We start from the raw sequence: 13,527 nt of genomic DNA, 5'->3' as shown, positions 1-13,527 counted from the left end.
AAGAGCAGAATTAGGCCACTCAGCCCATCGAGTCTGCTCCACCTTCAATCATGGCTGATATTTTTCTCATCGCCATTCTCCTGCCTTCCCCCCCATAACACCTGATCCCCTTATTAATCAAGAACCTTTTTATGTCTGTCTTAAAGACACTCAATGTTCTAACTCCTACAGCCTTCTGCTGAAAATAGTGCCACAGATTCACGACTTTCTGGCTGAAGAAATTCTTCCTCATCTCTGTTCTAAAGAATCAGTAAAAAGTCTGACAACACCAGGTTTTAGTCCAACCGATTTATTTGATAATAGACTCACAAGCTTTCGAGGTTTCCCTCTTCGTCAGGTGAATGGAGAGTTCTGGCCTCAGACAGAGCATATAAAGCACAGATAGTTTAGAGATTACTGATTAGAATGCGAATCCTTACGCCTAACCTGCTGTTCAAGACCTGAAGTGGCCGACAATGTGAGTGGAAGGAGCACTGATCACAGGTTACAGAGATGTGTATTGTCTCCAGACAGTACAGTAAGTGAGGTTTTGCAAACCCAGGCAAGTCACGGGGGTTACAGATAGTGCGACATGAACCCAAGATCCCTGTTGAGACCGTCCTCATGTGTGCGGAACTTGGCTATCAGTCTCTGTTCAGCGACTCTGCGCTGTCGTGTGTCGTGAAGGCCGCCTTGGAGAATGCTTACCCGTGAGGACGGTCTCAACAGGGATCTTGGGTTCATGTCGCACTATCTGTAACCCCCGTGACTTGCCTGGGTTTGCAAAACCTCACTTACTGTACTTTCTGGAGACAATACACATCTTTTTAACCTGTGATCAGTGCTCCTTCCACTCACATTGTCGGCCACTTCAGGTCTTGAACAGCAGGTTAGGTGTAAGGATTCGCATTCTAATCAGTAATCTCTAAACTGTGCTTTATATGCTCTGTCTGAGGCCAGAACTCTCCATTCACCTGACGAAGAGGGAAACCTCGAAAGCTTGTGAGTCTATTATCAAATAAATCGGCTGGACTAAAACCTGGTGTTGTCAGACTTTTTACTGTGTTTACGCCAGTCCAACGCCGGCATACCCACATCCTAAAAAATTATCCCTTTAGCTGGAGGTTGTGCCCTGTGGTTCTAGTTTTTCTTACTAGTGGAAGCACCCTCTTCACATCCATTCTACCCAGGCCTCGCAGTATCCTGCAAGTTTCAATAAGATCCCCCTTCATCCTTCTAAACTCCAATGAATACAGACCCAGAGTCCTCAACCGTTTCTCATATGACAAGCTCTTCATTCCAGGGATCATTCTTGTGAAATTTCTCTGGACTCTTCCCAAGGCCAGCACATCCTTCCTTAGATATGGGGCCCAAAACTGCTCACAATACACTAAATGGGATCTGACCAGAGCCTTATTCAGCCTCAGAAGTTCATCCCTGCACTTGTCGAGAGGGCTAGAATACATGAATGCTAAAGTGCAGCAAATCATCAAGGTTTCTTCAATATCCCCTTCCAAACCTTCAATTCTGGCAGCTAAAACAAGAGCAGTTGGCACATGGGAAGATCACTGCCTGGAAATTCTCCTCCAAGTCACACACCATGCTGATTCAGAAATGTCACAGAATCTTCACAGTGCAGAGGGAGGCCACTCAGCCCATTGCACCTGCACTGGCACGCTGTAAAAACATAATCCCACTCCCCTGCCTTATCCCCTTAACCTTGCACATTCTCTTTTCAGAAAGCAATTCAATTCTCTTTTAAAAACCTCAATCAAACCTGCCTCCACCACCCTCTCAGGAAGTTTGGTCCAGGCACCAACCATCCGCTGGGTAAAAAAAAGTCTCCTCACTTCTTTCCTTCTGCCTTCACTGTCACTGGGTCAAAATCCTGGAACTTCTTACCGAACACCACTATGGATGTATCTACATCCCCTAGACTGCAGCAGGCCAAGAAAACAGCTCAGCACCACCTTGTCAAGGCCAAATATGAATGGGCAATAAATGCTGGTTTTTGCCAATGATACCCACATCCCACGAATGAACGTAAAAATCTCCAGGTACGTTCACTCAAAAGACATTATGCTAACATTTCCAATAGGAAATGTTAAAACTTGATGGCCAAAAACCACTAAACATGTCCTGGGCAGAGGACATACACTTAGTATCAAAATGTCACATCAAAACCTAGTTAACAACTGAAAACATTAGAAGAACCTTAAAATTGGGCAGCTGGAGTTAATATTTTCATTGCTTCATATTTCTGCAAAATAGGTGTGGTACAACATCAGCTAAAATAGCTAAATTCTTCATCCGGTTTCAAATGTAAGATGATTTCAGGGAGCAACATTGTCACTATCCTATTAGGCATATATCGTTTCTCCCTACCTTCCTTACTCCTATTGGTCATAGATTTAGAATAATATGAGAAGGTAATCAAGGAGAAATTTCTTCACACAGAGGATGTTAATATATGGAATTAAGCACCTGAATGAGTGATTGAATAGGATTCCAGAGGAAGTTCCACAAGACAACTGGACACGTCCTTGAAAAGGTCTATGGGGAAAAGCTGGGAGAGCTCTTTCAAGAAGCTGAATGATCTCTGATTGTTCTTTGAAGTTTCAAAGAATCATCAGACTAAAAAATATATTGGAACTCTATGGAGCATAAACTAGCAGGTTTGTTATAGAGATCCCAGCTTGTTCTGTTACCCATGGCTAACAGGTAAGTTCTGCTATATTGAAATCAAGTCAATAAGGAATGATACTCATTGTTGGCAACTAAAGCATTTTGAGAAATGCCATCTCTGGAACAGGGAATTTTTGGTTTAACGTATGGTCAAAGAACACCAATGTACACTATATATAGCAAAAAACTCAGTAAATGCCCCTTTTTTCAAAAATGCCCACATTTTAATCATTCAAGTGTTATACACAATGTTGTTGGAAAATAATTAAGATTCATGTTACTTTCAATCATGTACACTACCTCATCCAAATAACGATATTGCAAATATCAACAAAGCAAAACACAGTGGATTCAGTCATTTCTCATTTTAAAAAAAGTCACTTTACCTAGTAATGCCCAACGGATCAGAAGTTTCTATCGACTTCTCTACTGTAGGGGTAAAGGATTTTGATGACGTCAATATTCCACTATCTTTAAAAGTGTCTTGGTTGAAGAAATCTCCAGACTCTCCTTCATCTTCTTGCAATTCCTCATCTGCCACATTCTTAGTTTTACATTTCAAATCACCAAGGTCCTTAGTTTTTGCACCTAAATCGAGAAAAAAAGTTAATTTTTTTTTCTACGACTGGCAAACTAAATATCAAATGCCAGCAACTAAAGAAAAGTCTAATTTTAAGCAGACATTTCGACATATTATCTTGAACATACTGGAAACCCTATCACACTCTGCACAAAGTAATAATGCGCACATCTAAGAAAGAAGAAAATAAAAGTTTAAACAAAGATATTCTACAACTTGTTCCAATGTGTGAGCTATTGTTGAAGCTCATTGTTTATTCCTCCAACTTCATTTAAGGACAGGTGAAATAGGGGCAGTTGTTCTTCTGTGTACGTTGGACTCCAAAATTCACTTCTAACTCAATTCCCCAATCTCCAGTCCCAAGCTTTTCCCTTCCCTCATGTTCCAGCTACACCCTGGCAAAGTTCAGGTTTGTCCAATTTACAAAACTTAACCCCTCCAAAAGTTGAAGATAAATTGATTTGGATTACAAGATTATTAACCCACATATAAATTGTCTTAATAATTAGGATTTAAAATAAACCTTAGCCTCAATTCACGTTAGTAAATTGAGAATTTAATCCTCATATGATAATGGATTTGTGCACTAATTTCTGGGGGGCCACTGGTTGGGCCAGCATTTATTGCCCATCCCTAATTACCCTTGAACTGAGTGCATTTTAAAGGTCAACCATGTTGCACTGCATCCAGAGTCACACATAGGCCAGGTAAGGATGACAGATTTGCCTTCCTGAAGGACATTAAGATCCCTCTAGTTCATTAATGATGATTGGCAATGGTTTCTTGATAAAGATTAGACTTCCATTTCCAGATTTTTATTAGATTCCAATTTCACCATCTGCTATGGTGGGATTTAAACCTAGGTCTACTGTATTCACTGCTCCCAATGCAGTCTCCTCTGCCAGTAATGCCCACATCTCATGAATGGATAAAAAAAATTCTGCTATCTTATATGTTCAGCCCTCCTTTAGTCCTTAATGCTGCCATTAACATTCTCTTTGTCTTATGTCCATTACATCTTTAGCTCTGACTGCTGTGTATTCTGTTTCACGGAGACATAGCTCATTCCTGCTTCACTGGACAGTGCCCTACAACCTGAGGGCTTCTCAATCCATCAAACAGACCATATAGCGGCCTCAGGCAAGGCTAGGGGAGGTGGGGTCTGCTTCCTACTCAACACCTCGTGGTACCTAGACATAACAACACTGGCAAATTTCTGCTCCCCAGACCTAGAATACCTGACGCTAAATGGCACCCCTACTACCTTCTGCGGGAGTTCACTTCCTTTATCCTGATGACAGTTTACATCTCACCCCATGCAGACATGAAGATCGCGTTGGATGAAATATACATCCCTACAAGTAGCCTCAAGACGGAACATACCGAGCCCTTGTTCATCGTGGCCGGCCACTTCAATCAGGCCAAGTTCAAGAGCATACTACCAAGTTACCACCAACACATCTCCTGCTTCACCAGAGGCCCAAATATCCTAGACTACTACTACACAAATATCAAACATGCCTACTGCTCTATCACCCTCCTAGGCGTTGGCAAATCAGACCACAAGTCTGTGTTTCTGCTCCCAGCTTACAGCAAAAACTGAAGCTGGAGAATCCATCAAAGAGAGTCATGCAATGTTGGTCTGAGGAATTGGATGATCTCCAATGGGACTGCTTGGAGTCAGTGGGCCGGTCAGTATTTAAAAACCCTGCAACCAGCCTGAACAACTGTGTGCCAAAGAAGCATATACCCACCCGGAAGCCATGGATGAACAGGGATATCCACTGCTTGCTGAAGTCCAGGTGTTCAAGTCAGGCACCACTGTCCTATACAAGAAAGCCAGATACGATCTAAGGAATCAAAGATGCCAAAAGACAAAACCAGACCAAGCTAGAATCCCAGGCTAGCCACACTGACCCCTGCCAAATATGGCAAAGTCTGCAAGATGTAACAAGATGAAGGCATATAAAATCACTGGTTCCAAAGCACCCCTCCTTGATGAGCTCAATGCATTCTACACCAGTTTTGAGCAAGAGGTCAGCGACAGCATGCCCTCCACCGTTGAAGCCCTGGATGGACTCTGTATCTGGGGTCACCATTTCAGACGTCAGAGCAGCTTTCTGGTCAACCCACAGAAAACAACTGACCCGGACGGAGTACCCAGGCGTGCACTTAGATTCTGCACAGGTCAGCTGGCAGAGGTGGTCACAGACATCTTCAACCTCTCTTTATTGCAACCTGAGGTTCCTATCTGCTTCAAGAAAATGACCATCATCCTGGTACTTAAGAAAAACCAGACAGTGTGCCTTAATGACTATCGGCCGGTGGCTCTGACATCCATCATTATGAAGTGCTTCGAAAGGTTAGTCAGGGCATGAATCAATTCCACTGCCTCACACATTGCTTGCTTGCTGGCTAATCCACAACAACTGCATAATTGCCAAAGGAACCAAACTTGGTCTGTCTGTTCCAGCTGTTAGAATAACAATTCAAAATTTTGCTGACAAGATCTTGAAGATGTCCATAATATATACACACACCAAAAATATAGATGTGTTGCTCGTTATCATTGTACTGCTTCTAACAGGTGTCCCCATCAAATGTATATACATTTATCAACCCTTTTTCAATTCTTACATCTTCTCCCTGCCCCCCTCCAACAAAAATTAAATCCAAACTTGTTTTATGTTCAATGTATTTCAAACAGAGAAAATCTCCAAACTTGAATGATAGAGGATATCACTCTACATTGAATTGATGTTCCAGTTGCAACTTTAGCATCATTCCAGATCCAAATGCTCACTTTCTACTCCCCTGTCCCACACAAGCTGCTTGGGTCAAAAACAAAAATCAGCTGTAAAGGTGCAGTGAAGAATCAGATCAAAAGTAACCAGAAAATGTCAAAGTTCCCAAACCTAACTTCCCCAGCACCTACACTGCTAGCCTTCCAAAGACGACTGTGATTTTAATGCGTCGTACACTGTGTTCAGCTGACACTGTGGCCAACAACGCACGCACAACTGCTCCTGATGCCTTTCTGGTTGGTGGTAGGCATTTATGTCTCATTTAAAACAATGTGACAACACTTTTGATCCACACATCTAGTTTGTACATCCTTGCTGTTGATTGACTTAGATATTGAATTGGATGTTAAAGCCCTCCTTTGGCTACATCCAGTGTGCTAAATCTTCCTATACAGCTCGGGGAGCTCAATTACTACATAATGCGACTCCATTTCTTTGTTCTACATTGTGGAATGAGATTTTTTTTAAAAATATTTTAAAATACATCAGCCAATTTTTAAAATTGATTTTCTTCATAGAGTGTCCTAAAGGAAAATATATAATCAATTCTCCACGTTGGAAGTTGAGAATTGCATTTACTGAAATTGTCTGATTATATAACTTTATTATTTACCGAATCACTTGAAGCAGCTTTTGCAGAGGGAAGAGTCACTAAGTGAAAAGGTGGACAAGACACAAGAGCTTGCAATTGGTTAACAAATGCACAGACTTAAAAATGGGTAACTTGAACTTTGTTGTTAGTCTGCGTCAAACCAACTTGCATGCCATGTGATGCTCTAACACTGACTGCAACTGTGCATGTGCAGGACGTGCTCTCACTGGTGTTGTGGCACAAATAAGCATAGCCTTCCACCAAGCACCTCACAAATCTCTTCCAAGACTGAAGTAATTACCTAAAAAGTCCATCAACTCAGGACTTGATGTTAGGGTTGCATCCTTGGCAATAAATCTGAAGATTTCATCAAAAATCACTCTTCTTTCTTTTATATCAGTTTCTCCTACAAATAAAACTTTTCTAGGCATGGGGGGCATGTTTGTCTTCGGATACTGGGCATTCAGTTTCTGATACAGATCATCAATCTCACTGTACTTCTTGGATACCTGAAATAAAGAAAAACAAACTTACTTTCCAAATTTCAACATCTTACACCAATAAGCATTTAACTGACATAATCGGCCTAGATTTTCCAATCAGCAGTGAAGCTGAGGCATTCACCACTGACTGTGCCCCCCCCCCCCAAAAAATGCCTGATTTTGATTATAGGCTGCAGCAAAAGCTTCCTGGTCTTCCTGAGGCTGAGCCTGCTGTTGGGACAGGCACCAAGGTCTTCCAGCATTGCTACTGAATCCACAACCCCACTGACAGCGTTAGGTAAAGAGATGACCCTTGAGGTCAGTCCTCAGGAGAACAAGTCAGTGTTTTTTCTAAGTTCTTAAAATATTTTTAAACTATTACGAAGCTTTGTTAGAACTGCTGTAAACTTTAAATATTTTTAAACTTCTTTTTTTAATAGCAGTTTCTACACGTTTGCCAGCACATGTTCAGGCAACAAGGCAACCCGGCTCCTCTCCACAATCCCTATCCCCCAAACTCCAACTCCTCCCTCTGAGGAATATACATGTGACAATAATAAATCAAAATTAAACATTATTTTCAATTCTATATACAATAAGTTTTATTTAATCCTCCATGTGAAGGTGGTGTTGCTGGGAAGGCCAGAATTGGATTCTTATCCCCAATTGTTGTTAAGGTGGTGATGAGCTAGGTGCCTTCTTGAACTGTTGCAGTCTACCTGGTGTAGATAAACCCACAGTGCTGTTAGGGAGTGAGTTTCAGCCAAGAGAAAGGATTGGACTAATACTGGCCCATCTGCTCATGAACCAAAGAAATGGCAACTGGTTCTTAGCAAGTAGATGGACAAGTTAACAACCAAATCCACTACTAATATCTCACTGGTTTTATTTCAGAAAAGAGGGGTTTCCTCATCTACAGCACTATCCAAACTCAAGATAGCAGGAAAAACACTTCATCTAGAACCAGTTATTGTTGGCATGCTGAAACACGCAGGATTTTTAACAAAATGTATGATATCAAACATTAGCTAACCAAACAGAACTACCAATTATGCAACATGGGCCTCAAAAATAACCATGCTCACATTGATACCTGCTCACCAATCTTCAAAACAAATTCAGAAGGACAGAAACCTTTGTTTTTTGGCATTAATGCTCTAAAACTAGAGAATTGGTGGAAAAACATATCTAGAATTAGCACATCGCTGTAAAAAATAATGACAAATCACATGGATTACCCCAACAATCCATATGTAAAGCTAATCAGAGATTGTGATTCAGAAACAGGCTCAAGAATAAAATGAATATTAAAGCAAAGAAGCAGGAAGTTAAAAACAGAAACTGGAGAAAATACTCAGCAGGACCGGTGGCATCTGCGGAGAGAGAAACCAGAGTCACTGGGCTGAGTTTTGCAGACAGCGTACTTCCCACACTCTCCCTCCACCATCTTCAGCTGAAAGGTCAGTGGGGCAAAGCCCGCTCACCACCGTGACAGCTGCTCTCTGGTAATTTAATGCCAACAGCAGCATTAATTGCTCCAAGGTGAAACCTCCACCCATATCTCAGGAGGAAATCCACCTGAGAGAGCTACTGACCAAATCAAACAACCAGCAGCTCTGTGGTCCCAGCAGTACCAGGCTGGAGCGGCAGTCCCACCACACAAAGGCGCCCATGTGTGGGAATCAGGAATCTCAGCAATGGGGGTGATTGGGTTCAAGGTGACAACTGTTTGGGGTGGGGGAAGAAGGGGTTAACGGACGGGAAACTGATCTGATGGGGGTATTCGGCCCTGATGGTCCCTGGGGCTCAAAAGAGATCATCCTCTGCCCCCTCCTCCCCCTGGCTGACACCAACCCACACGGCTAAAGCTGCCAGATTTCCCATGCGGCATGGGCCTCCTTCCACCGTGGATACCATACCTGAAACCAGGGCCATAAGTGGTCATCAATTGAGCCCCAATACGCTCAAGAGTGGACGGGCAGCCGACGCATCCCCTGTCCCTCACAGTTTTCCATTTAAACTATGACATCTCGGGACAGCCATCTAGTAAACAGGAAGGCTGCCCACTGGATTTCACAAGTCTCCCCCAACCTTCAAACCTGCCGGCAGGGGAAAGTAAATTCCTACCCAATGTTTCAGCTCAGTGATCTTTAGCTAGAATGGGGAAAATGTTAGAAGTGCAACAGGTTTTGAGCAAGTGCAAAGGGGAAGGCAGAAAGGGAGAAGTAATTAAATGGAAAACTATGATCGGGTGGAGTGGAACACACATCTTTGCACAATCTTATGTGTTTTGAAATGTTCTTGGAAGTTCCTCTTCAGGCATTGTTGCTCCAAGCAGTACTACTGGTCAGGTTTCAGCTGCTGACCTGTTTGAACTTCCCATTTTCTTCACCCTGAAACTATGTTTTGTCTGGCAGTCATCCATCAACACTGACTACAGCTGCCCTTTTGCAATGCCAGTTCTTTTGAAGCATTAGCCTCACTGCTGTGACCTCTGGCAATTCTCAATGGCCTTTCCCTCTCTCCCCTGCCCTCTGCTCTCAAACTCAAGGCCCAAAACTGTGACTCAACTCAATTTTTTCTTTCCCACCTCCCCGCCCCCACCACCACTTTGTGGTCCATAGCACCCTCTCTGGGCTACACAGACTCTGCAGCACAAACTGATCACTTGGCCCGACAGCTCTCTGCTGGTGTTTATTCTCCACCCAAACCTCATCTCCACTCAGAGCTCATTTCCCTATATTGCCCAGGAACCAAACTCATCTGCTTCAACCACTCCCATGTGAAAGCAAGTTCCCCATTCCCATGGCTCAAATTACTGCCAAATTCTTTATCGGGTCCAAATCTTTATACTCCTTCTCATTCTGGACACCAGTTTCTCCAAACTCATCTGAATAATCTGCTTCATAATTTTAAAAATTCTTTTTATGTCTTCTCTTTCCAAACAAAAGAGCCACAGATAACTCAACCTCTCTTGGTAACTGTATCTTCTCAATCCTGTAAAAAGTTTGTAAATCTTTTCTGTATTTCCCTCAGTGCTACAATATTCTATGTAGTTGGGAGCTCAGAAATGTACAGATTATTTATGCCAAGTTTCCAGCATGCGAGCACAAAAACTGATGTTTGGTGCCATCTAATGGTTTCCTTAAATCATGACACCCGCTATATTAATGCAAACCAAATACAATATGGGAGTATTTTACCTTGATGGCACACGTACTAGATTTAATGAGGCAAATTTTCCCATTCCGCTCGCCATGGACCCTGGGAATGGTCCACTGAGCTTGGGTCGGATTTTGTGGTTTCAGGATGAGCATGGCTAAAATATCCTGCCCAAAGTGTCAGATATATTCTGAGCAGAGGTTACAATCTACAAAGTACAAAGCAGAATATTTCAGACATATGTGGACTGCAACAAAAATAAAAGAGGAAGACATGAGAATTAGCAGTTTAAATTAGCCCACAGCACCAGGAAGTTACAAATACAAATTATGACTGAGCAAAGATGTGGTCGGTGGAATTGTGAGGTCACCCAGTTTGGGTTTGAGGAAGAATATTTTTCAAATAATGAGATATTGCGAGGAACATGATGATTTAGATACAAAAACAGAAAATGCTGGAAAATCTCAGCAGGTCTGACAACATCTGTGGAGAGAGAATAGAGCTAATGTTTTGTCAGCTCTGACAGAGGGTCATCCGGACTTGAAACACGTGGAGAGAGAATAGAGCCAATGTTTCAAGTCCGGGTGACCCTCCACCAGAGCTGACAAAAAAATTGGCTCTATTCTCTCTCCACAGATGCTGTCAGACCTGCTGAGATTTTCCAGCATTTTTTGATTTTGTTTCACATTCCTGCATCTGCTGCATTTTGCCTCAAAAGATCTAGGTACTTTGCTTAAACATCATGAATATCTAATACATCAGTACAAAAGTAACTAAAGAGGATTTGTGGAATATTGTCTGTCATATGGGGAGGGAAGGGACGTGAGAGAGAACTTGAATACAAAAGTGACAAGGTTATATTTCAATTGCAAATTAGTCAAACCTTTCCTGGAGCACTTTGCACCTCTGGTAAAATAGAATGGCCTTAGAAGAAATATAATGCAGATTCACCAGAACAATATCAAGACTTAATTTAGAGGACAGTAAAAGTGAATTTGAGTTGCATTCCCTGGAGTTTCAAAGATTAAAAGATAAATTAATCAAGATGGCTAATACAGGACTTCGGTAGAGTACAGAGAGAATGGGAGAATTCAGGTTAGAGGCATAATCTCAGAATTAGCACCTGATTATCCAAGAGTAAATTCACAAAGCAACCTTTCACACAAAAGCAAATGAAAACCTCGAGTGCTGGGGCGAAAATGCTGAGTCAATTGAGCTTTTCAAGATCAATAGAATGCTGTTCAGGAAGGATCTTGAGGGAACTAAAGGAAATAGCAGGCAACATGCACAGCAGCCATGAACTAACTGGTCGGTAGAATGTGCCGGAAGGTATGAAAGGCCATTTTCAAATTATATTTCCAATTTGTTGCTTAAACTGAAGCACCTTGAGATGCTTTACATTAAAAGGCACTATATAACTACGTTGCTATCATTGTATAAAAAAGGGGACAGAATCTTTTGCTCTCCAAGGCAGGTTCTGAAGTGGTAGTGGGGGGGACAAAGAGAGGGGGTAGCGTAACGGATGGCATGACACCCCCACCCCCCCAAATCCTGGAACCCACCCACCAAACCCATAAGTAATTTCATTGGGCCTCAGGTGGGAAACTCACCCATTCACCTATTCAGACCTTTAAGCTGCCTTATCCCAACCAGCCTCAAGTTTTAGGCTGGTGGGAGCCAGAATGGGGAAAAATGACATTTGCACTTTAATTCAACTAGTGCGGGGTGGAGCCTCACTCTGAAGGCCCCCTTTATGCTCGTGCATTCTCCCTTCCATGACGTTGGAGCTCCAGGATCCTCTCTTTCCCTTGGCCTTTTCGTCCCGTCATTGCAATCTCCCTGCTGGGGGCCACTACTCTCCCATTCCCAGGGCTTATCTTTTCAAATGTCCTGCGACTTTGTCAGAGTCAAAGTTCTGCAGCACCACATCTAGCCATTGCAACACTGTGCCTGGCCAGGATGAAGAGACATAAGAATGTAAGAAATAGGAGCAGGAGTAGGCCATCTAGCCCTTCGAGCCTGCCCCGCCATTCAATAAGATCATGGCTGATCTGTTGTGGCTCAGTTCCACATTCCCGCCCTCTCCCCATAACCCTTAATCCCCTCTCTTATCAAAAACCCATCAACCCGCGTCTTAAAAATATTTAACGAGGCAGCCTCCACCACCTCAACGGGCAGAGATGCACCACCCTTTGAGTGAAGAAGTTCCTCCTCAACTCCGTTCTAAACAGCCCCCCCTTTACCTTGAGGCTGTGCCCCCTAGTCCTACTGTCCTCTCTGAGTGGGAAGAGTCTCTCCACCTCTATCCTATCCATCCCATTCATCATCTTATATGTCTCAATGAGATCTCCCCTCATTCTTCTAAACTCTAACGAGTACAAGCCTAGCTTATTCACCCTCTCCTCATAGCTCAACCCCCTCAACTCCGGTATCAGCCTAGTAAACCTCCTCTGCACTCCCTCCAAGGCCAAAATATCCTTGCGTAAGTACGGCGCCCAAAACTGCACACAGTACTCCAGCTGCGGCCTCACCAATGCCCTATACAGCCGCAGCAAGACCTCCCTACTTTTATATTCAATCCCCCTCGCTTATGAAGGCCAGCATCCCATTCACCTTCCTGACCACCTGTTGTACCTGCAGGCTGGGTTTTTGCGACTCATGCACAAGGACCCCGAGGTCCCTCTGCACCGTTGCATGCTGCAGTTTTTTGCCACGTAAGTAATAGTGTTTCCTATCATTGTTCCTACCAAAGTGGACCACCTCGCACTTACCAACGTTAAATTCCATTTGCCAGTTCCTGGCCCATTCGCCCAGCCTATCTAGATCCTTCTGCAGACTCTCCACACCCTCCGCACAATTTGCTGTTCCACCAATCTTGGTGTCATCAGCAAATTTCGACACCATACACTCGGTTCCCTCCTCCAGATCATCTATATAAATGGTAAATAGCTGAGGCCCCAGCACCGACCCCTGGGGCACTCCACTAGTCACCAACCGCCAATCCGAATAGCACCCATTAACCCCCACTCTCTGCCTCTTATTTGACAACCAATCCTCTATCCACGCTAACACCCTACCCCCAACTCCATGCCCTCTTACCTTCTGCAATAACCTCTTGTGAGGTACCTTGTCAAACGCCTTCTGAAAATCAAGAAAGACCACATCCACCGGCTCTCCCCTATCCACATCCTCATAGAACTCCAATAAATTTGTCAGACACGACTTCCCCTTAATGAAACAGTG

At 43.2% G+C, this 13,527-nt stretch overlaps 1 protein-coding gene across 1 annotated transcript in view; it reads right to left on the bottom strand.

The window, feature by feature from the left end:
* Positions 1-13,527, bottom strand: part of hs1bp3 (HCLS1 binding protein 3) — a 93,278-nt gene that overhangs the window by 59,962 nt on the left and 19,789 nt on the right. The window contains 2 exon segments of the mRNA XM_080192227.1: positions 3,051-3,252; positions 6,942-7,149. Coding sequence (XP_080048353.1) covers positions 3,051-3,252; positions 6,942-7,149 — 410 coding nt within the window.

Source organism: Carcharhinus amblyrhynchos, chromosome 7, assembly GCF_965287045.1.
Source record: "Carcharhinus amblyrhynchos chromosome 7, sCarAmb.v2.hapA, whole genome shotgun sequence".
Lineage (NCBI taxonomy): Eukaryota > Metazoa > Chordata > Chondrichthyes > Carcharhiniformes > Carcharhinidae > Carcharhinus > Carcharhinus amblyrhynchos.
The sequence above is the reverse complement of the archived record's forward strand: the minus strand, read 5'-3'. Positions and strand labels throughout refer to the sequence as shown.